The 27,392-nt window shown below is 38.5% G+C and overlaps 1 protein-coding gene across 2 annotated transcripts; it reads left to right on the top strand.

The window, feature by feature from the left end:
- The first annotated feature begins 5,137 nt into the window (after nt 1-5,137).
- Nucleotides 5,138-26,469, top strand: LOC148880319 (Tetratricopeptide repeat (TPR)-like superfamily protein). Of its 2 annotated transcripts, none has more exons than XM_088962179.1 (5): nt 5,138-8,609; nt 13,621-13,731; nt 23,798-23,967; nt 24,071-24,159; nt 25,456-26,469. In XM_088962179.1, exon 1 carries the CDS (start codon nt 5,482-5,484, stop codon nt 8,482-8,484), a length of 3,003 nt encoding a protein of 1,000 aa, XP_088818305.1. In that variant the 5' UTR covers nt 5,138-5,481; the 3' UTR covers nt 8,485-8,609; nt 13,621-13,731; nt 23,798-23,967; nt 24,071-24,159; nt 25,456-26,469. The 2 variants fall into 2 exon arrangements, with proteins under 2 accessions (XP_088818305.1, XP_088818304.1); XM_088962178.1 differs by having other exon boundaries at nt 5,165-8,609; nt 23,932-23,967.
- Nucleotides 26,470-27,392: the final 923 nt, after the last annotated feature.

The following is a 27,392-nucleotide window of genomic DNA, read 5'->3' as shown; positions in this document are numbered from 1 at the left end:
TCCATTAGATAACCCCGGCGTTGTGCTTGTTTCTTGTCCACTTAATGGGGACAACTACGCAACATGGAAAAGAGCAATGAGAAATGCTCTCTGTGCGAAAAACAAGTTTGGTTTCGTGGATGGCTCAATCCAGAAACCCAGGAGATCTACCAATGAAGAACAAACGTGGATCAAGTGTAATTCAACGGTAGTATCATGGATTTTAACTCTCTTGCAAGAAATCTACATGAAAGTGTAGCATATGTGGATTTTGTCCGTGATATATGGCTAGATCTTGTAGAAAGATTTTTCATTGGGACATGCTCCATGAATCTTTCAACTTAAACCAGAATTAGCTCTTCTTCAGCAAGAAAACTTGTCCATGGCTATCTATTACACCAAGCTTAAAGGAATCTGGGATGAACTAGCGTTCTACTCTGTAATTCCGAGTTGCACCTGTGGAGCATGCACCTATGGGGTGGCAAGAAAGCTTGCTGGTGAAAGGGAGTGTGAATGCGTTTACCAGTTTCTGTTGGGGTTGAATGAAGTCTTCAATGCAGTCCGCTCTAGGATCCTAGCAATGGAACCTTTGCCATCGGTCAACAAAGTGTATTCCCTTGTGAGCCAAGAAGAGCGTCATCAAAATCTTGTTGCTCATCCTACCTAGAATCTTGATGCCGCCGCAATGCATGTTGTTGGACAAAATTCATCCTTAGTCTCCAAGAACTCTCGACCAAAGCTACGATGTGACCATTGCAAGCGCAACGGTCACACCAAATATCGGTGTTATGAACTCCTAGGTTACCCACCTAATTAGGAAGTGAGGGGGCGATCTGCTCCAAAACAGGGCAATTCTAGTTGTTAAAAAAACTATCAAAAACCATGAGCCAACTCCAACACCTCCCAAGATGACGATGCACCAACCTATGCACCAGTTTTAGCTCTTAATATGGATCAGTACAATCAATTGATTGAATTGCTCAATCTTGATAAGAAATCGGTCTTGTCTTCAGCTAACTTTTCTAGTAAGCTATCTTCTCTGTTTAATCCTCACATTGATACTTGGATTATAGACAATGGTGCATCTAACCATATGATGCCCACTAGCTATTCATTGGATGGGCTCTCCACAGATGCCACTACAATAAAAACTGTCCAACTCCCTAATGGTGCTTCATTGCCAGTGCAACAAGGCATAGTGATCTTGGGGCATGATCTCTCCTTACATGGTGTCTTACAATTGCTAGACTTTAAATGCAACTTACTATCAGTTAGTAAACTGACTACAGACTTGAATTATGCCATTATGTTTTTCCCTACCTTCTATGTAATGCAAGATCTACACTCGAAGAAACTGATTGGAGTGGGAAAAACGCGAAATGGACTGTATCACTTCATCAACCCCTCCTTCTCTTCTATTGCCTTACATACTACTGTCAACAAAGATCCAGAAGTCCAGCATTAGAGACTTGGACACGTAGTTCTAATAAGCTGGAGCTGATACATAGTTTGGATGTTCATTTAGATCATTCTTTCTGTTGTGATTCATGTAATCGAGCTAAACTCACTAGACTGCCTTTCCCTTTTAGCACTACCGAGACAACTGCCCCTTTTCATTAATTCATTGTGACATATGGGGTCCATATTGAACACGAACATGTTCAAGTGCAAGGTATTTTTTTAACAATAGAGGATGATTTTACACGGGCAACATGGGTAGTTTTGATGGAATTCAAATCAGAAGCATCACAATTTCTTATCATGTTCAGCAATATGGTGTGCACTCAATTTAGTGCACAGGTTAAGATCACTCGATCTGACAACGGAAAAGAGTTCTCCTCTCAGCCCATGCAGCAATATTATCATCTACACGGGATTGAACACCAAACTTCCTATGTTGGCATGCCACAACAAAATGGTGTGGTTGAGTGCAAACATAGGCATCTGCTCGAGATGGCACGAGCACTTCGTTTTCAAGCTGGTTTACCTAAGACTCCTTATGAGTTACTCTTTGGCAAAACTCCAAACTATGAACACCTTTGAGTATTGGGATGTTTGTGCTATGCCCGTTGCCATTCTGGTGACAAATTTACTTCCAGAGCAATTAAATGTATTTTTATGGGATGTCCACATGGGCAAAAAGGATACAAACTATTCAGTCCTGATTTCGGAGAGTACCTCATTTCTAGGGATGTGGTCTATGAATCTCAATTTCCTTTTCTTCATGATTCAAAATCTAAGGAAAGCATTTATGGGCCCGTGATTCCTTTGCCTGCTTTTGATGATTTGGGTTCAGAATTGATTCCTTTGCCAGCGCCCATTGAGCAAATGGACGACTCAACTTCTCTCATGGACACCAATCCAGAGCCTATTGCCTCTCATGATAGCATCAAGTTGCATGCTTATGTGCCCATTGAACCCACTTATTTGACTAAACCTACCACTACATGTCCAATAGAACCTCTCACACGTCCCCATAATTTTGTTAAGCCTCCATCACACTTACTTGACTACATTTGTCCTACTTTAAAACCCACTAAGTCCAGCACCAATCATCCCATATCACACTTCATTTCATCCAAACCTTTTCAATCATCCTATACTGCCTCCATTACTGCACAACAAGAACCCACATCCTATGTTGAGGCCATCTCCAGTCCTTATTGGTGTCATGCCATGAAATCTGAACTAAAAGCTCTTGACCGAAACTAGACTTGCAAACTCACAGACTTGCCAACTAGAAAAATCCCCAATAGGGTCTAAGTGGGTTTACAAATTGAAGTACAAACCTGATGGGACGATTGATAGGTACAAGGATCGTTTAGTCGCCAAAGGTTACACACAGACTAAGGGCATAGATTACAATGAAACTTTTTCCCCCGTTGCTAAATTGACTACAGTGCAGTGTTTACTTGCTCTAGCCTCAGTGCGCAAATGGCATCTTCATCAAATGGATGTTGACAACGCCTTTCTCCATGGTACGCTGCATGAAGAAGTGTACATGATTCCTTCTCAAGGTTTACTTCAGCCTAGTGACACTCGGGTTTGTCGCCTGAAAAAGTTCATTTATGGACTCAAACAAGCATTCCACAACTAGTTTGAGCACCTTGCCACAACACTTAAACACTATGGTCTTACTCGGTCCTTGGCTGATCATACCTTATTCACATCTTCCTCGTTAGGTAGCCTTTTAGCAGTCTTAGTCTATGTTGAGATCTCTCATTTGGAATCTGGCATATTCTTATGTCAAAGGAAGTACACCCTGTATATCCTTCGTGAAGTTAGTATGCTTGGATGCAGGCCTAGTAATTTTCCAATGGCCCAACAACACCAACAAGCCCTTTCTTTGGCTGATGGACCCATCATTGAAAACCCAAATCAGTATAGACAGTTAATGGGCCGCCTCATTTATTTGACTATTACAAGACCCGACATATCTTATTTGGTGCATATTCTCGGCCAATACATGGTTAAACCACAACAAGTCCACATGGATGCAGCCCTTCATGTGCTATGATACTTGAAATCCTCCCCTAGACAGGACATACTTCTTCCTTCCAACAGTGATCTAGGGATCCGTGCCTTTTGTGATTCAGATTGGGCCGGATGCCCACTAAGACGACACTCCACTATTGGATTTCTTACCATGCTTGGTGAAGCTCCCTTATCATGGAAAACGAAAAAGCAACCAACAATAGCTCGGGCATCAACAGAGACTGAATACCGTGCAATGGCCGCAACTACCACTGAATTATTATGGATTTGACAATTATTTCATGATCTTGGACTATCACATACACAGCCTATGCGGTTATAATGTGTTAACAGTGCCACACTCCATATAACCAATAACCTAGTTTTCCACGAACGCACAAAGCATGTGAAAATTGACTACCATTTTGTTCAAGAACATTTATAGGCGAGACGAATTGCTGCACACCATCTCGCATCCCATCTTTAACCAGCAGACTTGCTCACTAAAGCATTAGGAGCTCATCACTTTGCTTTCTTATTACCCAAGTTGGGCATGATCAATTCCCATGCTCTAACTTGAGGGGGCATATTAAGATGTTAGAAAGAATTGTACAACTGGTGACAGCTGGCATCAATTGAGTTTGTTAATTGTTTGTTATAGTAGGCAGATGTCTTCACTATAAATATTTAACCGAATGAAATAAACAAAACACTTTTGAGCTTTTCTACAATTTTAGATCCATTGAGTTGGAGAACCAAGTGGAGTGTAGGTAGATATTGTAATCGCCCAAAGTGCAGTTGTCCTCGAGTTGCTTGCTTGCGAAGATAAGGCGTTGATGATCAAGAGGTATGCCCTCTTTGTCTTGGATCTTCACCTTCACATTGTTGATGGTGTTTGAGGATTCAACCTCTAGGGTTATGCCCTCTTTGGGTAAGCATGAACAGCTTGAAGAAAGCCGAAACTTGATTTCCAAAGGCTTTCTTTCTTTGTTTGCTTTGCTCTGTTGTCGCCATAGTCGGATTTCCCTTGGTTTGCTATGCTCTTCGATTGGTAGCCACCACATTTACTCTCCGATTGGAGACCTCCTTGCCATCGTCGGCTGTCCCTGATGTCCCTTGGCCCTCATCACCGATCTGATCAGAAGGTTGCACCCATTTTTGTTGCAACAATGACGGGCTGATGGTGACAAGGGAGGAGAGAGAGAGATAGAGAGAGAGAGAGGAAAAATAATGAGATAAGAGAATTGTAGAGGAACCACCATTTCATCAACCCAATTTCAAAATCTTGGTCCGGTCAAAACACGTAGGAAACAAATCATATCCAAGCCTTTAGAGATCCTGCGTGCCAGTGGGGTTTAATGGAAGAGAGAATAAGAGAATTACTTTGAAAGGGATTTAAGGAAAGGGTAAAACTGACATTTTAATCCTTCCGTTAATATTTAACGATTATGATAATTTTTGAAATAATAGGATACCATAAGACAATTGTAAAAGAGTAAAGGTATTATTTAGTAAATTAAATAAGAATAAGGATAGTTTAAGAAATTTGTCCTATTTATTTTGGATTGTAGAGACGCGGTCAGTCTGTTATTAGATCGAATCCAGAGAGCCGGTCCAGCCAAGGCCCAAGGGCTGAAGCCTGAAGGCACCGCGAGGAGAGGACCGCGAGTCCGCGACCATGTTTGGCATCTCTCCCACGAGGCCCCGCCACAACCCACAACTGAAATCAATATCAGTCTAGGGCTTTTTCTCCGCCACCGTAGTACCGAACTCCACTTTGAGTTCAGAAGCGCTCTAAATACTGGCATATGTATATAGACACAAAGAGCAAGCGTGCGCTCCTTTGTTTTCATAATCTCATCATTTCTTTGCCTTCTTTATATTCGTCTAATTAGCTTCTTGAGCTATTCGGCCATTTTAGATTCTGGGTTTATGAAACATTTTGAATCCATTACCTGGGGCAGTTGCAGGAATGGTGGTTCCTGCCTTTGAGCCTCTGCGGCCTCTTCTGGGCATTACTAACCCAAGATGATTACGAAGTGGCCTCGTCCATGCCGCCTCTTCTCCTGCAGCAGCAACAACAACGAAAACTTAGCTTCACTTGTCACCAGACACCGAAGGACATTATCTACATGTCCTCTCCCAGTGGACGTCCCTATCTCGACCTTAACGACACTTTCCGACGAGCATAATGCACTCTGTCTGTCCTTAGTGGAGCAGCTCATAAGGCGAGGCCTGATATCTGCCGCACAGGGCGTCGTTGAGCGCATACTCAAGCAGTCGTCATCGATACCAGTCGTAGTTTCTACCATCGCTTTTGCTGCATCGAGGAGACTGGACCTTAATTCCCAGAGCTACCAAATTGCTATTTGGAAACTTGTGAGTCTGGGCCAGCCGCTTATGGCTGAAGGGTTGTACGTAGATGCCATCAAAAGAAGAGGTATTGCTTCCGACCCGTCCATATTAATTTCAATGATCATATGCTACTGTAAACTAGGAAAATTACGGGAAGCAAATGCCCATTTGGACCTACTTATTCAAATGGGGTCCTTTCCCTCTAAGGCGGCATGCAATATGCTGCTTGGCGAGTTTTGTGCACGGGAAAGAATTTTGGAAGCATTTGAGTTTTTTATCCAAATGGTTTCTTCTGGAGTTTTTCCGAGCTTTCGGTTCTATAATTTGCTGATCGATGGGCTCTGTTTCAAAGGGAACCTCGATGAAGCCCTCCAAGTGTTCAAAACAATGACAAGGGCTGGAACTCGGCCCACAATTCATTTGTACAAATCATTAGTGTATAACTTTTGTAAGAGAGGCCGGACAAAAGAGGCAGAATCCCTTTGCGGAGAAATGGAGTCCCATGGTCTTTTCCCAGATAGGGTGATTTACACTTCTCTTATCTACGGGTATTGCAAGGAAATGAAAATGGAAATGGCCAAGGCTGTGTTCAAAAGAATGCTTGAAACAGGCTGGGAGCCTGATTCTTATGCTTATAACACACTGATGTATGGCTATTTTAGGTCTGATGATTTTGAATCTGCTAGGAAGGTATACAAAGAGATGGCAGATCATGGACTTCAACCTAATGAGGTGAGTTGCAACATCATGATTAGTAAACATTATCGGGATGGGAAAGTGGATTTTGCCCTGAAGATTCTGAATGATATGCTTAGTCTCAAATTGCTACCTACTGTGCATTCTTACACAGTCTTGCTCTCTGCACTCTATAAGGAAAATAGGTTATTAGAGGCAGTTGAGTTGATCAATAAGATGCTTAACAATGGTGCTACTGTGGACCATGTAGAGAACTTATCCCTAATTGATAAGTATCGAGAGGGAGAAAAGATTTTGTATGCAGCAGCTGAACATGGATGCAATATAGATCTTCATTTGTTCTCAATCTTTGCCTCTTCTCATCCAACTGAAGCTTTGGAGCAAGATATTGAACATCTATTTAGTAAAATATTGAGAAACAACACGTTTTCTGCAAATGCAGCTTTCAATATTTTGACAAGTGTCTTGTGTGTAGGAGGTAAAATAGATTTTGCTTTGCTATTCTTGGAGAAAATGTTCGATTATGGGTGTAAGCCTTTTATTTCTACTTACAACTCTTTGATAAAGTGCCTCTGCCAAGAGGGATGGGTTCAGGGTACTGAGTTTGTCATGGGTCTTATGCAGAATCAGGGCATGGCTCCCAATCTAGCTACTTATTTGATAATGGTAAATGAACACTGCAAACGTGGAGACTTGGCTTTGGCCTTTGAGGTTTTGGAGCAAATGCATGAAAGGGGATTAAAACCAAGTGTTGCAATTTATGATTCAATTATAGGTTGTTTGTGCAAAGAGAGAAGATTGGTTGAAGCTAAGTCTCAGTTCATTGAGATGGTTGAATCGGGTATTGCACCGGATGAAGTAGTTTTCAGAACATTGATTAATGGATATTCCAAGAATGGAAGAGCCATTGATGCTTGTCGTTTGTTTGAGGAGATGAAAAATTTTGGCCTACGGCCAAGTTCTCACACCTATACTGCACTTATAAATGGTTTAATTAAGAAAAATATGACTGAAAAGGGATGCCTACATCTTGGTAGAATGCTGAATGATGGGATTGAGCCAGATACTGTGCTTTACACCACTCTAATCAATCAGTTTTGCAGAAAGGGAGAGTTTGGCTTTGTTGATGCTTTATTTGATCTCATGACTGTGAACAATATTAAACATGATCTGGTCACATACATTTCATTATTCAGTGGTGTTTGCAGAAGTACCTCACATGGCAGAAGATACTTTGTTTTAAATGAAAGGTCAGAAAAAGCAAGGGACAGACTTTTCAATATGCTCTATCACAAAACTTCAGGTCCAAGTCATACTTCATTTCCAAGGGAAAATATTCGAAGAAATTATTACAATTCGGCTGAAGGAATTAAAAGATATGCATCAATGATTATGGAAAAGATCAATAAAGCTGGGCTAATGCCGAACTTGTTTCTCCATAACTGCATTATCACTAAATTCTGCAGGGAGGGTAGGGTGCATGATGCTTATATTTATTTGGAAACACATGATGTTAGACCAAATCAGGTGACTTACACGATTCTCATTGATGGGCATATCAGATGTGGTGAAATCAATTATGCAATAGAGCTATTTAACAAGATGTGTGGAGCTGGTTGTACTCCAGACAAGGTTACATATAATACACTAATTATAGGTCTTTGTAATGTGGGAAGATTGTATGATGCCTTATCACTCTCGCATACAATGCACAAGAGGGGCTTTTTCCCAAGTAAAGCTTCATATGAGAAATTACTCAATTGTCTTTGTGCTAGCCGTTTAAGTGATCTTGCCATCAAGCTATTTGAAGAAATGCTCCTCCATGGCTTTGTACCTTGCAGTTATAACTATAATTGGTTGCTTTGCATTCTATGCAAAGAAAGAAAGCTACCTGAGGCTCACATTCTGTTAAGTATGATGCTCAAGAGAGGAAAGCTTATGGATGAAGTGACAAGGAGACATTTGGTGGATGCATCTTGAGCACAGATAGTTTTACTTGGCTTTTTATGCTACAGAAAATTTCTTTGTTCAAGAAGGCAGGTGCTAATTTATCACAAACAGTATAAAGCTTCCTGAAGGACTAATCTTGCTGGGTCGCCTCTAAGGTAATTTATCAACTCTTGACTTGCTATGTTCTTAACTTTTTCTTATTGTCATGCCTAGAGTTCCCATGGACATTGGTGATCTTGTTCACTCTCTTTGGTTATGGCTTTTGATGCAATTTAATTAGCCTTTTTCTGAAAATTTCTTATAGAACTGCTTATGAAATAGACAAAATCTTTGTTTCTGAAGAATTTAATGGGTTTTATGATTAATTATCTTTATTTGGCTATTGCTACAACAGTAGGTTTGATTTGATTTGCAACCTTTGTTAATGTTGACAATGTTATGGATTATTTATGCCTAGGGCTTGGTTGTTGCTCATATGTTGTCAACATCCACCTTTTCCTTCTCTTCCATATTTTTTTGTTCTGTTTTAAATATTCTATGAAATTAATGTCATTAGTTATAGACTGCTGAAGTAGATAAGAGTATGTGTCCTTTTATATTTTATTCCTGTTTCTTACAGCAATTCATAAATATAAGGGCAAAGTATAGGGATCTCTCCTGTTCTTTGGGGGGTTTGACACATAGCCCCCTTTACTATTTTTTGTGACACTTAAGCCTCTTGGTACTTTCATATTGTGACAAATGACTTCTTCCATCACCATTCAGTCAAAGGAGTTGATGGTATATACCCATATGCAAGTCACATGTATTGTTAGACATTTCTAAAATCCTAAAATGACCTTGCCTTTCTTTAGAGGACAACATTGCTCTTTACTCGTTCACATCCATTTAACATTAATATCTTCTAAAAGTTATATTTCTAGTCATGATCTTCTAACTAAAGATATAGACAGTTAAATTCATGCCTCAAGATCAGCCAACTAATATTGAAAATCCAATTAATGTGCAATGATTGCACCATTTACATGGTTGTGAGTGCTTTCACCATAGTCTTCGTAGTACTATGGGTCCCTGAGACCAAAGGGAGAACTTTGGAGGAAATCCAGTGGCCATTCAGATGAGTTTTTGTTGGAAGGTCTGGGTTTCGAATTTCTGTATTTCACATACTGATTATTGCTCTTATGCAGCTAGGTTATGGCAGTATTTCTTCTCATTGCTTGGGTGAATGACGAGGGAAAGATTGCTGACATTCCACAACAGTGCCAAAGAAGGATCTTCAGGTTTGGAGCAGACTATCTGCTATCAGTTTTTGTCTCTAATTCTGATTTGTTTTTGGGGGGATATGGAAGTAGTAGTGAATTCGAAAGGGGATGTTCTTGAAAGACTTAAGGCCTTGAACAGAAGTTTGGTTGGGCGATTTGTGAACTCTGATCCAGATGTAGAAAGTGTTGGTGATTGGGCGAGCACTATATGGAATCCAAGAGTGCCATTCCAGGTTAGGAAGTTGAATTCCAGATTTTTTCTTTTCACATTTGGTTGTGAAGCAGAGGCAAACGATATTTTGAGAAAAGAACAAAATCAGTTCTACTCTCCAAAGCTTAGAATCGGATGTTGGAATTTTGAGAAAAGGCGTAAGGCCTTGAACAAAAGTAGTGAATCCCACAAGCTTGGTATGGTTAAACATTTTTGGAATCTCTTTGCACACCTAGTGCTTCCATACCTTCAAAGATGTGGGGAATGTTTGTGAGAGATTTTGATTTGTGGATTCTCAAACGATTTCTTGGAGGAATCTTGCTGTCAAGGTTCAAAATATCAATATGCCCGATACGCCAGGCATAGAAGCATATCGGGCAGTATCGATAGCATTTTTTTAGTTTTTTTTTTTTTGTTCAAATCTGGTTCAAAAGGGCCAGTTTAAGGTTCGTCCACCCCTTGAATGGGTCGAAACCTTGACACGATACGTATTGGCCAACATGGTCCAATACGTGTTGATACTTTAAACCTTGCTTGCTGTCACTCGCATTCTAGTTGAAGTCGACAACATTCATTTGGTTCCATCTTCTCTTGTCCTCCAATTTGTTGGTGAATGCTACGATTTAAGACTTGTAGTAGAAGGCTCATATCCGTTGAGATGTGTTGAAAATTTAGACTTAAGAAGGGAGGAATTAAATAGGAATTCACAATATATATTGGAAATGGTGGGAAGATGGATAAACAGGTCAAAGGAGGACGCGAGGTTAAAGATAAAGGCATTTTCAGAATTAGAGAGTGATTGTACCACTGTAGGCGGTTTGATGGATTGCAATAATTATAATATTACTAAGTCTTTGGGAAATGGAGTAAGTGATAGGGCTCACTTAGTTTTGCTCGAGAAAAGTATTAAAGTAGGAGATCCTTTTGTGGTGGGAGGAGGTGGTGGTAGTGGGGGGGGGAGTATTTATTGGTGGGACACATGGAGGGCTAGAAGAAAGAAAGTATGGGGCAGGGAAAAGGAGTGACGAAGCTTCGAGCATTAGAAAAAGAAGGCATATTTCGAGAGGGAGGGGGGGGGGGTTGAAGCCTCAAATGGGGCCTACACCCTAAATGTACAAAAAGTAATGACGGAAAGGTTTCTAGAATCTCGTATCTAAAGGTTTGTATGAGATTTTCTATTTGCTTGAAACGTCAAAAGTATAGAGAGCCAAGGAGTAGAAAATTAAGGAACAAACGAGAAGGGAGGATTGAAATCTGGGTTTGGCAAATTTTCAAATGACTCTAATGGTAAGAAGGTTGTTTCGAACAAAGAACTGGAAGCTAATGTAGGAGAAGCTATACAAAGTGTTTCTGATGCTGGCTACGTTTCCTATCCTTGCGACTGACTGGTGGATGATTCCAGGGTGATCTTAGAAGTAGAGGAAGATAAAGGGGTGGAAGCCGTTTTAGCCTAGGAAGGTGATTGCGGCCCTAGCCAGAAGCATGTGAAGGTTGTTTGGGAAGGGTGTGATGAAGCGAGTTTTGGGTTGAAGGAGTAGGGAGAGGATGTTGCGAGGGGGTGCAGAGGATGGGGTGGGAAGAGTGGTGGAAGTAAGAGAAGAAGGGAGATCACCTTTTGTTGCGGGTGGTAGGGACTATAATCATTAACAACCAACTTTTCTAGTTTTGAAATGGTGATTGGGAGATTAGGGTGGATCTAGGACAAAGTGGGAAGATAGATGTAAAGACATCGAACAACATAGAGAATGTGATTGCCATGAAAACTCAGGGTTCAAAAAACACCCAAATTATTCATGTAACCAAAGTCTTCTCTCGTCTGAAACTTGATTTGGTGGGGGCAGGTCCTACTAAGAATTTCAAGAAGGTTTATAAGAGAAAAATGTGCGATGAAAGTTGGGTTGGTTATAGATGACAAAGGCGGGTTTGGGTTAATTGCGCCGAACCTCAGGTGATTAACTCTAAGCAAGGTGAGGAGATGGTTATCGTTGGGACCACATCTCCCAAGGAAGTGTTAAACCCGGTTTTTGAAGGGAAGTTGACAAGGGAAGGAGTTCGACCAATTAAGGAAAAAGTGGATAAAAATGTAGAGATTGGCAAAAAGATTGGTCTATTCTTGTGGGGAGGAGAGGGTTTTGCTAGGAAAGCTTTTGAGGAATTTGAATGGAAAAGGAAAGAAGAGAAAGTGAAGAAGGTGGGTATTAGGGGAGGGGGAGAGAAGTGGAACGAAGAAGACAAAGGTCAAGAGGAAAGGCCCAAGGAGGAGTTCGAGTAGAGGATAATCTTGTTAGAATTATGTTTCTCCTGAAGATAGAGGCATAAAGGTTTTCTGACCCAAGGGCAAAAGTTTTTTTGTGGTTCTCTATTCCGTTGTGTGTAGTCTGTTTTAAGATCTAGAATGTTTTTTATGTTTTTTTGTTTTTCTTTTGGTGGTTGTGTTGATGTCTTGGTGTCCGTCTTCTCTCAGGTGATTTCTTATCACCTTACTTATTGTACTTCTTTCTTTCTCTTTTGAATTTAATTCTTACTTTTCAAAAAAAAAAAAAAGATTTCACATAATCTAGTCCATGGAAGTGGTACTGTAAATCATGCAACAAATTTTGAAAACAAAAATGCAGACCATGTAAATGATGTGCACAAGTAACCCAAAGATCTTGGCCATCAAAATGTTCTCTTAATATTAGTGCATTATTCTCAACCATCCAAATGACGTAACAAGATTCAACTAATCTAGGACATCCAAAAAATGTCTCTGATCTACACAAAAATCTAGGTGGTGTTTAGTTGGGCTTTCTGAACAAACCTTTTAGGCTTCCAAAATGAAGATGAAGTTTGTAAAGTCTGTTTGGTAACCTTGATCTCCAATCCCTCAACTTTGATCTCACAACATTGAAAAATGATCAAGGGGCGTCTTCTAATTGCCTTATAAAAAACAATTGAATTAGAAAGATTTGCTGGTTTTAGAATAGACGTTCAAGACAAGCAATCGTCTAAAGCTTCAATTGAAGCTTTGTGTTTATGATCTTTTTTAAGCTTCAACTTCTACTAGGTTGTGGCTTTCAACATACATCTCATTCACACCACTGTCACCACATTGGCAAAACATGGCCAAGCATGACTTCTGCCATATTAATAGTTTTCAAGGTGCCAAGGCGAGGCTGGGTGTCAGGGGGGCGCCTTGTCGCTTAGTCGCCTAGGCGTCGCCTAGCCAAAGGATTTTTTTTTATATGGAAAACATAGATCCTAGGGTAGTTCCCTAGGTACCATAGCCATATTTCCTTAATAATTATTCATAATTTTCATAAGAAAAGTATAGAGTTCATGTTAAAGTACAGAAAATCAACATATTCATGAGAAGAAAAAAAAGAGGGAAAAGAAAATTCAAAAAATATAGGGGCTGAACCCTTATTTCTGTTATAGGAAAGTAGTAGTAGTAGTCCTTGCATTTTTTTTTTTTTTTAATGCCATGCGCTTTTAAAACACTGGTTTAGCCTTATATCAAGTACAAGGGGTTGTATGGTTTAGGGGCTAAACAGCCCCCAAACAGGGAAGGTCCCTGTAATTTATCCTAAATATGGTCATCTAGATCTTCATATCTTCCCTTGTAATGGAGGCATTCTGGAATTGTTTTTTCCTCTCTCTAATTTATGCCTGTGCATGTTTAAGATTCTTAAGTAATGGATTTGTGAATTTCAGTTGACCATGTGACTGCAAACACCATGTTTTGGAAGATGAAGATTGGTGATTAGTGGTGAATGATGGGCTAATGCCCTATCTGCAAGAAGCGTCACTTCGCTGGACAAATAGGTATTTTAACAGGATTTTATCTTGGCATTCTTTCTTCCTAATGTCTTTTTATCTTTACTTATTTTGTATGTTTCCTTGATTGAGATGATTTTATTAGGTTTTTTCCCTCTTTGAAGATCTTTTGTTGTATTTTATGTTGGCTATGCATATATGATTTTGCACTTCGAGCAGCTATTTAAAAAATCTGGACTATTTCTTGTTCTTTATTTTGGTATGACCTTAGAATTAGCAATTCAACTTGATGCTTTTTTGTGAAAACTGGATAGGGAAAAAAACAGATATTCTTGGCCCACACCGTCCCCTTGTTTTGCCAAACCATCTACTAGCCCATTAGCTGATCTTGCTACCAACTAAGTGCAGCTTTCAGTCTCACTATCATCTTCTTATGACTTGAAGGATTGCCAAACAATTCTGCCTCGGTTGAATCTCCATTCCTAATGGGTATTGAGTGCATTGTAATAATGTTTCGTTCCTCATTTTTGAATACTCCTCCAATGCCTTGCCTACCAAACCTGGATTTCCTAGTCTACAACCATCAAAGTTTAATTTTATGTAGCCTGGTCTGGGAGAAATCCATTTAACGATGAGGATTGCTTTAGATGAAGGCGAATTTGCCACCTGTTTCCAATTTTTGATGATATCATCTGTTGTGAAAGGCAAAAAAAATATCCAAAATTTTCACCCATTGAGAAACTTTGATGAAATATTTTCTATAATTTCCTCAACAGACCTCTCTTTGTTACTGAAAATATGGGCATTCTTTTCTTCCCATCCACATCATAACACAGCAGCTTTCATGCATCTTCATATACTCTTGCCTTGCTTCTTTGGTGGAGAGAAGTGAGAAGCAAAAGCAAAGAACATTGTCCTTAAATTCTCAGGCAAAGACCAGCTGCCACCAAATTGTGAGAGAAAGAAATTCCAAATAGCAGTCACAAATTGGCAGGAGATTAGCAAGTAAAATGTGCTTTCCCATTTGTTTTGTAGAGGATACAAGCATGTGGTTAGAGACACCAAAATAGTGTTTTCCTCTGTTAGTTCTCACAGGTATTAATTTTGCCAAGATACACCTGATACCTCCCAACAGAATGACCTCATTTTGGATGGTACAGGACCTCCCCAGATAGCTCCCACATGGAAAGATGGGATAATATTAGGTTCAACAAGGGTTTTGAAGAATGAGGCACAGGAGAAGAAGCCAAAGGTGGTTAGAATCTAAATCCTTGTATTAGATTTCCTAGGATCGATGAACCCCCTCCTAAGTAGTTCAAGGATATAATATCTGAGGTTTAACGATCCCTTACACTCTGTCTTAAATCTAAATCCCAGTTAATCCCATTAGAAGAAACTGAGAAGTAATTTCTAAACCAGGCAGTCCTTGTTACAAGATAAGGCCTATATTCTAGGGAATAGCAAATCCAGGAGCTGAAGAATCAAATTTGGAATTTTCTTAAATTTTCTGTATTTTTTGTATATTTGGACTATATGGGTATTTTCGTCATTTTAACTAGTCCTGTGTGGACCTGGGCTATAAAATCTTGTTACTCCAGTTTAGTAGGGCTTGTCTTTCAATTTTCAGTTTATTTGCATTAGTAGATAGAAAGTTATTGTGTTTATTGATGCACAAGACAAGGAGTGGCATTTTTGTAATTATGTGAACAGTATTCCGAGCCATACAAATCCTGTATGGAGTGATTCCCACAAACCCTAGAGTGATTCTAGGACCCCTTGGAGTCATTCTTTAGGATTTCTCTCTCTCTCTCTCTCTCTCTCTCTCCCCCCCCCCCCTCCCCCCCCACCCATTTCTGTCTTGTGATAACTTGTTCAAGCCCTACTGCATCAATAGCTCCATCAAGGACTGATCTCCCCACCATACATCCTTCCAGAACTGAGTTTTGGATCTTTGAGAACCTCATACCTGATAAAGGGCAGGAAGCATGGAAATAAAGAAAAAATGGCCTTTGTAGGGCCTGCCTCCTACCGTTGAGTTTTTGTCTGTGAATACTTACCATTTTTATTATGATTTAGTTATATAGGAAATCAACTAAGAACTTCACCTGAAGTTAAATCTAATAGATTTCACAAATTCCAACTAAAAATCCTCACTTTCCAAAATTTTCTATTTTAAGATTATTGTCCTTTTGTGCCAAACCATCTAAGAACCCTCAATATTCAACTCACATCTTTACTCTTTATTTACTATCCTAAACACTGGTCTGAAACAATTTGAAGCAATTCCATTGCAATATCAAGGTATTGATTTTTTATTAGAAATTTATGCATATTGCGTGATTTTGTGTAGTCAAATAGCTTGTTTTTTTGAAAGGTAAAATAGCCTTCTAATGAAGTTGATACTGTTTAATCAAGTCATACAGCACCATAACCGTAGATAAACTTTCATCCACCTTCAAAACAGCTAACCCTAATCCTATAAGCCCAATACTTAGACCCAAGCCTTGAAGAATCATTTCCTTCTTCTTCTTTGATACTGTTTAATCAAGTCATACAGCACCATAACCGTAGATAAACTTTCATCCACCTTCAAAACAGCTAACCCTAATCCTATAAGCCCATACTTAGACCCAAGCCTTGAAGAATCATTTCCTTCTTCTTCTTCTTCTTCAAAAATCACTTCTATTTAATTTCCCTCAATTATTACCAATCAAGAATTGGATCATATCAATCCTACATTAGTCTTACATCTTTTGGTATCAGAGCAGCCACTCTTACACCATAATCATATTTTGGGAGCTATGGGAAATGAACTACATGAGCTTGAACAGGACATTCAAAATTTTAAATAACTCGCAAGTTGTAGGTTGACCTATCTCCTCCTAAATAGACGTCCTTATCTCCAGCTTAACTCTTCTATTAGAATTTCTCGTGCCCTCTCCCCCGGAGCCAAATTCATCTATGGCATAGCCTTTGGTTCTATATCTCTCAGTTCTTGGTTGTCATCTTATGACCATGAAAGAAAGTTGAGTTTCAAGTAGAAGCATGGTTTTAACTCTTCAGCAGGAAAGGTGAAACTTAGCCATGGTCATGAGATATTTTGGAAGTGTTGATACCTGGAGATTTGAAATTTATTGTGGAGAGGGGTTCCTGCACATGATTTGCCAATATGAAGATCCCTCTGGTGAAGATAAGTTCCACTATTACTGTATCATCCAGGAGGATATTAGGCTTTGTTTGGTTTGTAGGAAGGAGCGGAAAAAAGGAATATTCTCGAATATTCTTCCCTTCTGGTGTTTGGTTTGTGGGGTGTAATGAGATGGGATGCGAAAAAGGTGGGATTACAGTTTTCAATTCTTGAGAAGTGGAATCACACCATTTTAGTGTGAAACAAGTGGGAAAGGAGGAGGAAACTTGTTTAACATCAGCTATTGATCATATGGAAATCTTGTAATGAATCTATATTTAGTGGTACACAACCAAATATAAGACTTGTTGCTGCCAGGATCAGGAGCCAAACTGAATATTTTATTTATGCTAATATGAGAAATCCTAGATTCCTTGTTGTGTTAATAGGCAAATCCAATGTATTCAATGATATAGACCTTCACCAGGATGGATCAAGCTCAATACTGATAGAGCGCTTAAGGGGCATAATGGAATTGCTGGAGCTGGGGGAGTGTTCAGAGATCACTACAGAGAGTGGCAAAGAGGTTTCACTACTGGAAAAACTTCTATTGATGTTGCAGAGGTATGGGCAATTATAGAAGGATTAAAACAAGCATGGCAAAGAGGGTACCCATCAAATCATCGTTGAGCAGACTCGTTATCAAGTGTCCAAAGCTTATAAGGGAAAAAATGTCCTAGTTAGCTATGCTTCAATATGCTCAGTTCCATCCTGAGGTTGTTAGGTTTGGACTGGCTGGTGTGGATTCAATACTGCTATATTTTATTGAGTAAATGTGCTGATCTGCTGGCTAATCAAGCCATTAGGCAGAATTATAGGTTCTAGTTTATTTTGAATCCTTCGTGTGATATAGTGTAAATTATGATGCACAGATAATATAGGTATAGGGTTGTCAATGGATTGGTTCTACCCAACTGACCAATCCAAACTGGAGCAATTATATCAATTTTGGCTATGAGATTTTGTCCCGATCAATAGTTGGGTCATTCTGGTTCTTGCTTGTTTCAAACTAGGGGTGTAACCGAGTCAAGTCGAGTTTGGATGGCTCGAGCCCGTCTAGAGCTTGACTCAAAAACTCGGAGCTCGATCAAGTTTTGAGTTTCATACTTGAATTCGATTTGAGTCAATACTTGCAAAATTGCTATTAAAAATTATAGATAAATTAATATTTAAAATATTATAAATAAAAATATATTAGAAAACTTGATTATATATTAAAAATTACAAAAAAGTTAATATTATGAAATAGTATAAATAAAAATGTATAATTTATCAAAAAAATATAAATAAAAATGTATTATTAAACTTGATTATAAATTTATTTATTTATATATTATAAATTTATAAATAAAAATATTAAAATTAATATTTTATTATAAGCTCAATTAAGCTCATGAGCTACTCGAGTCGGGTATTATGAAGCTCAAACTCGGATTGACTAACTACTTGACTCATCTCGATAATCTTCAAGCCAAATTCGAGTATTTAGTGAGCTGAGCCTAAGTAGCTCACAAGTTGGCTTAGCTCACCTACACCCTTATTCCAAAGTCCAAACCAATTCAGACCCGAATCAATTGTTTTGTTAATAATATATAAAGGTTTCTTAGTTTTCTTATAATTTTTATTATATTTTCTGTCTAAAAGGGTAAATTTGATATATAATATATAAGATAGTTTTAGTTAAAAACACTTGATTTATTAACATCACTATTTTACCATCATTTTTATTTAAGATTATATTATGACAAATCAAGTTTTAATTTGTTATTTATATAAATAATATCATATATCAGTATTATTGGGTCAGACCTGATTGTTAGTTGGGACGGTTCTGCATCTATGATTTTGCCCTGATTAATAATCGGTTTGGGACTAGGACACCCTGTCCCAATCCAGACCTGACCCATTATATAGGTATAAGTAGTCCTACATTGTTTTAATAGTTTGTAGGGTTGTAGTTGTTTTTCTTGTGGAATAAAAAGCACTGTCCTTTTGGTGCTTTTAAGAGTTAATACTAGCAAGGACCCATACGGTGCACGGGTTTTGTTAATCAAGGATGAAACGATCAAGAAATATTGTTAATTATTATTATTTTATTTTATATGCAAATAAATTGCAATAACAAATTGGAAATAGTGAAAGAAAATAACATAAATCACATAAATAACATAAATAATCAAAACATTTTCAAATAGACTGCAACATCAAAAACACAAAGAATGTACATCAAATGATAACAAAATTGCAACAACAAATTGGAAACACATCAATCACATAAATAACATAAATAAAGCAAACATTTTCAAATAGATGGCAACAACAAAAACACAAATCATCTGCATCAACTGACAAATTGGAAATGAGCTATGAGCTAACCCAATTATTTAATGGCTTAATAAAAAATATCATCTTTAATAAATACTGTTAATTAATTAATAATACTGTAAATAATAATATTTTTTTTTGATCAGTGAATATTCAGATTTATTAAATCAAAGTCAAAGATAGTACAACTTAGGGAGAGGCACGAGATGCTACCTCCCCTTTAAAGAGGGGAGATGGAAGAAACCATCAACCCTTTAGTTAAAGAACATAACAAAGGAAAAAGAAAATTACAATGAAACCCGAGTAGTCCCTTGTTTAGCAAGATAATCAGCCAAGGCATTGGCCAATCTACCCAGCCACTGAACTCTAACTGTCATACCCCTCAATAGCCATTTAACCTTTTTTAAAATATCCTTAATGTTTCAAGTGACAGTACCGGGGTCAGCTAACCATCCTACTACCACCTTGAAGTCTCCTTCAATTATTAGGTTTTGCACTCCGAGTTGATAGGCAATCTGTACCCCCTGTGCCGCAGCTAAGAGTTCATCCCTCACAGAGTCTCCTATTCCCACCGGTCCCGAAAAAAAGGCAATAATGTTGCTGTTCTCATCTCTCAGTACACCACCAATCCCAGACGGTCCTGGGTTACCCTGACTACTTCCGTCAAAGTTCAGCTTAATAAAACCCTCCATCGGCGGAGTCCAAGTTACTTGGACTCTAGGCTTCGTAGAGGAAGTGAGGACAATTGCAGACCAATTCCTCATTAAATCATCAAAGGAATAATCTTCAAAGAGCTTTAAGGATTTCAGCCACAAAATAGTCATTGTAACAGTACACTCTTTGACCTCAAGAATACTTCTTTCCTTCTGAAAAATTCGGGAATTTCTCTCTTCCCAAATAGTCCAAAGGAGAGCTGTTCTTATACACTTCAACATGACTCTCCCTCTTCTTGTGGTCCACACAAAGGTAGAAGGGGAAAACAGCAAATTTACCTCAGCTGGCAAGTTCCACCTACACTCAAACAAATCAAATACCCAATTCCAAAATGGCTGCAGCAAAAGGACAAGAAATCAATAAGTGGTAACAGTCCTCATTCTACGCTTTGCACAAAATACACTAGTTAGGAGATAAACACAAAAAAGGTCTTTTCTTCTGCAGGTTATCCATCATATTGATTTTACCCAAGTAAACTTCCCAACAAAATACAATAGGGGGAATAGGCCTAGACCAAACTTCCTTAACTGGAATAGCCCGAGAAGAAGAACTTGAGCAAAGGGAGTTAAAGAAAGAAGCACAAGTAAACAGCCCTTTCGGAGTCAAAGTCCAAATCCTCCTATCAGGATTTAGTGGGTCTAGGCAAGCAGAATCAAGTAACAATAGGAGCTCAGAAACTGATAAGGATTCCTCATCCCTCAACCCTCTATGGAATCCAAGGTCCCAATTTGTTGACAAAGGGGTATGCGGGGGCAAAATAAAGGAAGACACAGGTTCTTTTTATAAAGGGAAATAGAGAAGAGAGAAGGGAACAGATCCTTAAGGGGCAAATTTCCCACCCAAGTGTCTTCCCAGAAAAGAATACGAGTCCCAAAGCAAGTATCATACCTTACAAAGCATAGGAACTGTGGGAGGATGCCATGAATTGCTTTCCAAGGTGTTGCAAGAGTTGCCTGTCTGGATACCCCTGCATCCCAACCATTTCCAGAATAGCCATGGATACTTGCCACCACTTCATGCCATAACCTCTCCGTCTCTAAAGGCCACCTCCACAACCACTTACCTAGAAGCGCTACATTCTTGAAAGTGATATTCCCTATCCCTAATCCTCCTTCCTCCTTACTTCGACTGACTATCTCCCATCTAACCAGATGATCCTTCTTCTCTTGCCCCGACTCCCACAAGAAGTCCCTCATCATTTTCTCTAACCTCTTAGCTTCCCTAGCAGGAATCTTAAAGACAGACAAAAAGTAGATTGGCAGATTAGCAAGTGTGGATTTGATCAAAGTCACTCTACCATCCACAGAGATATAATTCTTTTTCCAGCTACCCCCCACTAGACATGTTCATGGGCCAGGCCGGGCCAGGCTTTTATTCTTCATAAACAAGATTTTGTTAGGCCCGAGCCCGGCCCTAATAAAAAGCCTGAAGCCCGAAGCCCGACCTAACGAAAAGATAGATCGGTGCTTGTATCTATGTTTTCCGCCGACCAAACAATAAGAGAGGAATAGAACAAAAGGGCAAAGAGAAAGGACTCGTGACCAGTGCCTGAGTTCACGTCTGATAAATGAACTGAGCTGAGATTCTGAGAGTGAGAAGGAGAAATGAGAAGAGGAACAACCGAACAATGAAGAGAGAGAGAGAGAGAGAGAGAGGGGTTGAGAAGAGAGGAGTTAATATTTAGGGTTAGGGGGCCCGAGGTCAAGCCCGCGAGCTAAAATACATGCTCAAGCCCGTCCGGGGTCCGGGTCGGCCCGTTAGGCTACCCGACTCATGAACAGGTCTACCCCCCACTCAAACAAATCAAAGTCACTTAATTGATAAATACTGTATTACTGTTAATTAATAAATACTGTATTTATTGAAAATAAAGTTAATTATTAAACACTGTTAATTATTTAAAATACTGTTAGTTAATAATGTTAATTAACTGTATTTATTGAATACAACTATTTAAATTACTGTATTGATTAAAATACTGTAATTATTAAAACACTAATTATTAAAATACAGTTGATTAATAATGTTAATTATTAAATACTGTCTTAAAATACTGTATTTATTGAAATTACAGTTAATTAAAAATACTGTATTGTGATTATTGAAATTACTGTATTTACTAAAAATATTTGATAATTAGCTGTATTTAATAATTAACATTATTAATTAATTGTATTTTAATAATTACAGTATTTTGAATAATTAATTAACTGTATTCAATAAACACAGTATTATTATTATTATTAGTATTATTATTGTCAATATTATTATAGTTATTATAATCATTATTATTATCCTTTCTTCTTTTTTTTCACGGGTTCGCCGGACCTGTACCGTACATGGATTGGTGGGTCTGTGATGACCCAACTTTTGAGTTCAAATCAGCCCCCCACAAGATTGCTCCCCACAACGTCCCACAGTACATCCCCATTGAGAACATCTCCCGATGATAATACCAAAAATGGTGATGTCATCATCAGGAGATGTTCCCAATACATGGCGGGGATGTGATGTGGGACGTTGTGGGGGACAATCTTGTTGCGGGCTGATTTGAACTCCCCGATTTTTTGCATTCGGTTTGTCGAAATCAGGTCGTCACAGACTCACTTTGATCATCTTCTTCACCCGGACAATCAAAACGGGTCCTGTGTCGACCTGACTGCTTTACAGCCTTTTTTTTCCGTTTTTGGGTATTTTTAAATCCCATTTTTGAGTACTTTACACCTCTGTCTAAAAAAGAGGAGGTTTCACTATTTCAGTAGCGTACTTGAGATGGTTTTGCTGAAACCTCTGTTAACAACCAAATCGTTTCCAAGTTGGAGGAGCTGCTGAAACCTCTGGTAAGAAAAAAACATGACTGTGTCCAAAAAAAATGTCTCTGTACCTGAGATGGTTTTGCTGTTAGTAAGATTGGCTGAGAAGATTGAGAAGAGTGAGAGGTTTGTGAGAGGTTCTTTGAGAAAAATAATCAAAAATTCTGTAGAGAAGATTGAGAAGTTGGTGAGACGTTTGTTATTGAGAGGCTGTTCTCTAAAGCAACCTGAGAGCAGGAAAGTGCCAGGTCAGCACATTGCCTTTTAGTATATATAGATTAGACCCATGACCTGTTAATAAATTATTAATTATTTAATAAAATAATAAAATACAATCTAATAAAATTAAAATATTAATTAATAAATAATTATTTAGTAACTATCAAACAGTATTAAATAACTAAATTATTTAACAATAATTAATTAATAATTGTTTTGGGGCTGATTTTCCCACTATTTTCCTTTTTGCAACTAAACAGTGAACCCGATAATTTTCCACACGTTTCCCTTCTCATTCCATTCCATCCCATTAAAATCTTCCCTCAAACCAAACACAGCCTAATAGTGATCCTGTCATAGCTGGCTAATGTGCAAGTTGATTCCATGAAGTCCTAAAGTTGTCTTCCACTCCCAAGCTGGGGAGCCAAGTTGTAGTGCTTAATCTAAGTTATGTGATTGGTTCATTGACTCTCCTGAGTCCTGCCCCAGTCACTTTGATACTTCTGAGTCAATTGATTGGCTAATCTTTGGATCATCTCTGCGTTGATACTTGAGTTGCTTCAGGCACTGTTTATAATGCTTCTTTGGCAACTTATTGAAACCTTTCTCCACTTTCCAATCAAATGAAATAAAATTGAATGGTTATAATCTTCTCTGGATGCTAATACTTGGCCCACATAATCTTCTAGGTAGGATCCATTCTGGGCCTCATGCTTTATACCATGTAACATATAGGTATTAGCATTCATCTTCATCTTTTGTTTTGGTGGCTTCACTAAATTATGATATTATTCTCATGTCTTAATGAGAATTATGTGTTTTTTGGGCAAATATAAGGTTCTTAATATTGTTGCAGATGGAAATATTACTTTGCGGATTTGCCTCTTGGTAAACCAGAATTTTAGAATTTTTTAAAGAAATTTCTGGCTACAGTTTTGATTTGGTTTTCGTCCTTGGGCATATGTTTGGATTGCTGCAATATGGTTACAGGTCATCTTGTTCATATGGAACCATTATGAAAAGCTTGTAAGTTGTCAAAGCTTCTTTGTATTTCCTATTTTTCTTTTCAGTCATTTGTTTTATCTCCAAGAACTAATTGATCATATGGTACTCCGGGATATTTGACAAGGACTCGTCGGAATGCCAAGACAAAAGGGTGTCAGGCCTCATATTGGCGTTATAACTCCTTGTACTCATGTTAAAGCAGCGTATTCCCTGGTATGCTGTATTCTCTATCCTTTTTACCTGCCCATATATTTTTCTATGGATATCTAAGAGATGACAACCATGTTGGCTCAAGTGACATGTTGCAACTTGCAATCTGTATCTAGGGTTTGCAGTAGGGAAGAAAAATAGGGTGGGAGAAAATGTTTTACTTTACTCATTCTCTTGGAGCATTATTAATGTGAATAAATAATAAATCAAGGTTGAGGAAATGTGGCCTGCCCATTCAAATTTCCCTGTGACAAATGAATGGATCAATTCCTAGTCTTCTAGAGATTACACAATTGTTCCAGATGAGTTATAGTTACGCTTCTTTTTTTTTTTCTGGATAAATCAGCTGACTTATAGTTGATTAATCAGCATTCTTTGGACTGTCTCTAAATCTAATTGCTCATTGTTGTCTTCATCAATGAGTTTTTGGATAGCCATTTAATAAGGTTTTCCTTTGAATTGACTAACCAGCACAGATGAAGAAAGGGGGGTAGAACAATCAGAATAGGTGTTGATATGGGATGTAGAGGGGCCAATATTTAAAGTTAGTAAATTACTTCATCCTCAACTTGAAGATTAAGAGAACCGTCTAAAATTCATCATCCCACACACGGTCTAAATTTAGGTTTCAAAATATGCCTGTTTGAATTGATCCAATCAATTCTACCCTTATGTATCTCCTTTCCATACTGTTCAAGGTCTAACCCATGATAGTCCTGTGCTGTTATTACCATTTTCAGACCTTAAACCCAATTCTCCCTACAAAATGCATACCTTTTTTTTTTTTTCCTTTGTGAAGAGTCAAAAGTATATCATTGTATTAAAAGGAGAGGATCCCTGAAAATAAAGCTTTACAAAAGATGAGTTGTCTCTTCCCAAAATATTGATCCTTTATGTACATAAAAAAGATTGGGGGGTACGGACGGCACATCTTTTCTTCTTTAAATCCCCTAACCTCTTGAAAGCTACCCATAACTATTAATACTTAAGACTCCAATAAGAGATTAAAGTTTAAAACCTCATTCCCATGGTTAAAATTCTGAGGACCAGTACAAGACACTGCCTGAAGAAGACCAGTTTGCTGTCACTTTTATACAAATTATACCCCAGGTCTGGGGGGCCCCAAACCTAAATAATACCACCCTTGCAAAGGAATCAGTAAGGTTATTTGCAGAACTAGGGATCCACTGACCAAGTAGTTCATGCTGGTTATATTATGTATGCTTCTGAGAGAAATCATTGTACTCACTAAATCTAGTCACATATGTAACCCCCTTCTCTTGATTTCTACCTTCGCAGCATCAAGCAGCACTAGAGCTTAGTATGCCTACTTGGACTGGTGGAAATCTAAGGAGAGCTCAAAGATCATCAGTGTGATGAAATCCTGACATGAGCACATAAGCTACTTGTGTAAAGATTTAGACAAGCTGGTTCTACTGCTTCTGCCACATATTCAGAACCTGTTAATGGCAAGAGGACTGTTAGGCTGCAGCCCAATGAGCTGGGTAATTCTGAACCCTAAATATCTTTAACCACCAATTGTCGTTGCGGTTAACCTACTTGTTAATGAAGAAGTTCGGGTGTAATGTGGAGGAAATCTGAAGATGTCATTGAATAATGACCATGCAGAAGATTTGAAATTTGTTGATAAGTTAAACTGAAAGCATTTCATCACTGGCTTACTGCTACAGAGATGACTATTTTTGAATGGCTTCATATGTCTGATGAGGAGTGGCAACAGTGGACCAGTTATAGAATTGCCATTAGGAGGGATTATGAGAAATTTGATTTACTCTTGCATGGTTTCTTTCCCCTTCTCACATGTGCATCAGGTGAGTTGGATTTACCAAGATGAAACTTGTAGCTGTAGGCATGACAGAATCTGGTGAAGCATTGAGGATAATCTCGGGTGATTAGGACACATGGTGTCTTTTCTACAGCTATGATTTAATTCCCATTATAATTACTTTCAGCATCTACCAATTGTGAGTGATGAAGCATTGAGCTGATGACCCGAGTACATGCAACAATGATCTTCAAAAACAGGTCTATGATTGTACAGTCACTTTTCTATTTACCAAAATCTATGAAGCTTGTATCCAAGGTTCATTCATTATGCACAATATTGCGTGATTTAAAGGGGGTGATACTCCTATATTGAAATACTTTTAGGTTTCAATAATTGAGCCAAGACATCTGTAGGAAGGGTATTTAGCGTATTGGTGGTTCAAAATACCAATATGTACTTTGAGCCTTGCTTTTGGATCTTATTTCATTATAGTGGATTACGACCACTGTTTAGTGTGGATCTTATTCTCTTTTTACTGTCCATCATCTTCCTTGATGGATTTTGTTTGTGTTATTTTCTTTGCTATTGTTCTAGTAAAGTTTATTTGTCATCCTGAGTTCCGTTTTTTTTTTTTTTTTTTTTGTTAAATGGCCCATAAAACCAGATATATGAATGCGGCGAGTGTAACCAAATATTAACTTGACTAATGGAATTTTTTTAATCCATGTCTAACCCAATCTAATTGTGATGATGTGGATGGGAAGATTTGTTTTTTTTCTCTTGGTGTACTATTACCATTACACATTACAGGGGATTAAGGGGTGGGGACAGAGGTGCACGTGAGGTCTACTGACCTTACCATTGAGAGCCTGCAGGTTTTGAATTTTTTATCCCACACCTCTATATTCAGAAGATGCTGAGTGACCGTCTCGGCCACAAGGGACACCGTTTGCCTCTGAAAGATGTGAAAAAAGTTGTTTTTTCAATTATAATACACATACACACTCTCTCTATTGGAAGTATGTAACATTGAGAACATTCCTTTCCCCTTCTCATATGGACTGACGCCATATACTTTCCTGCTAAGGTATCAAACATTTCAAGTAATGTTGTGTATGAAGCTTCTCTTCTCTTCTCTTCTCTATTCGATATATAAAGTCCACACCCATCCAAAATCATATGGAACTCTTGTCCACTTGTCACCGCCTGGCTAAGCCACACTAAGTCATTTCTCGGAAACATCCCACCACGAGCTTCAGAATTCATGTCTAAGTATTGGAAGAAGTTTTTTCTCCTTCCTACCACCTACCACCTACCAACTTGATGCAAACATTGCAACCTTCCTCCTTTATCGGGTACACACTTCAGAAGAGTCAAGCCATTATTGATAAAAAATAGGTGGGTCCAAAGTTGGACATCGCGCCAATTGCCTTATAGACATGCAGAT

This window comes from Nelumbo lutea, chromosome 1, assembly GCF_056320005.1.
Source record: "Nelumbo lutea isolate HS-2025 chromosome 1, American lotus-T2T, whole genome shotgun sequence".
NCBI classification, from domain to species: Eukaryota; Viridiplantae; Streptophyta; class Magnoliopsida; order Proteales; family Nelumbonaceae; genus Nelumbo; species Nelumbo lutea.
This window is presented reverse-complemented; position numbering and strand designations above follow the sequence as displayed.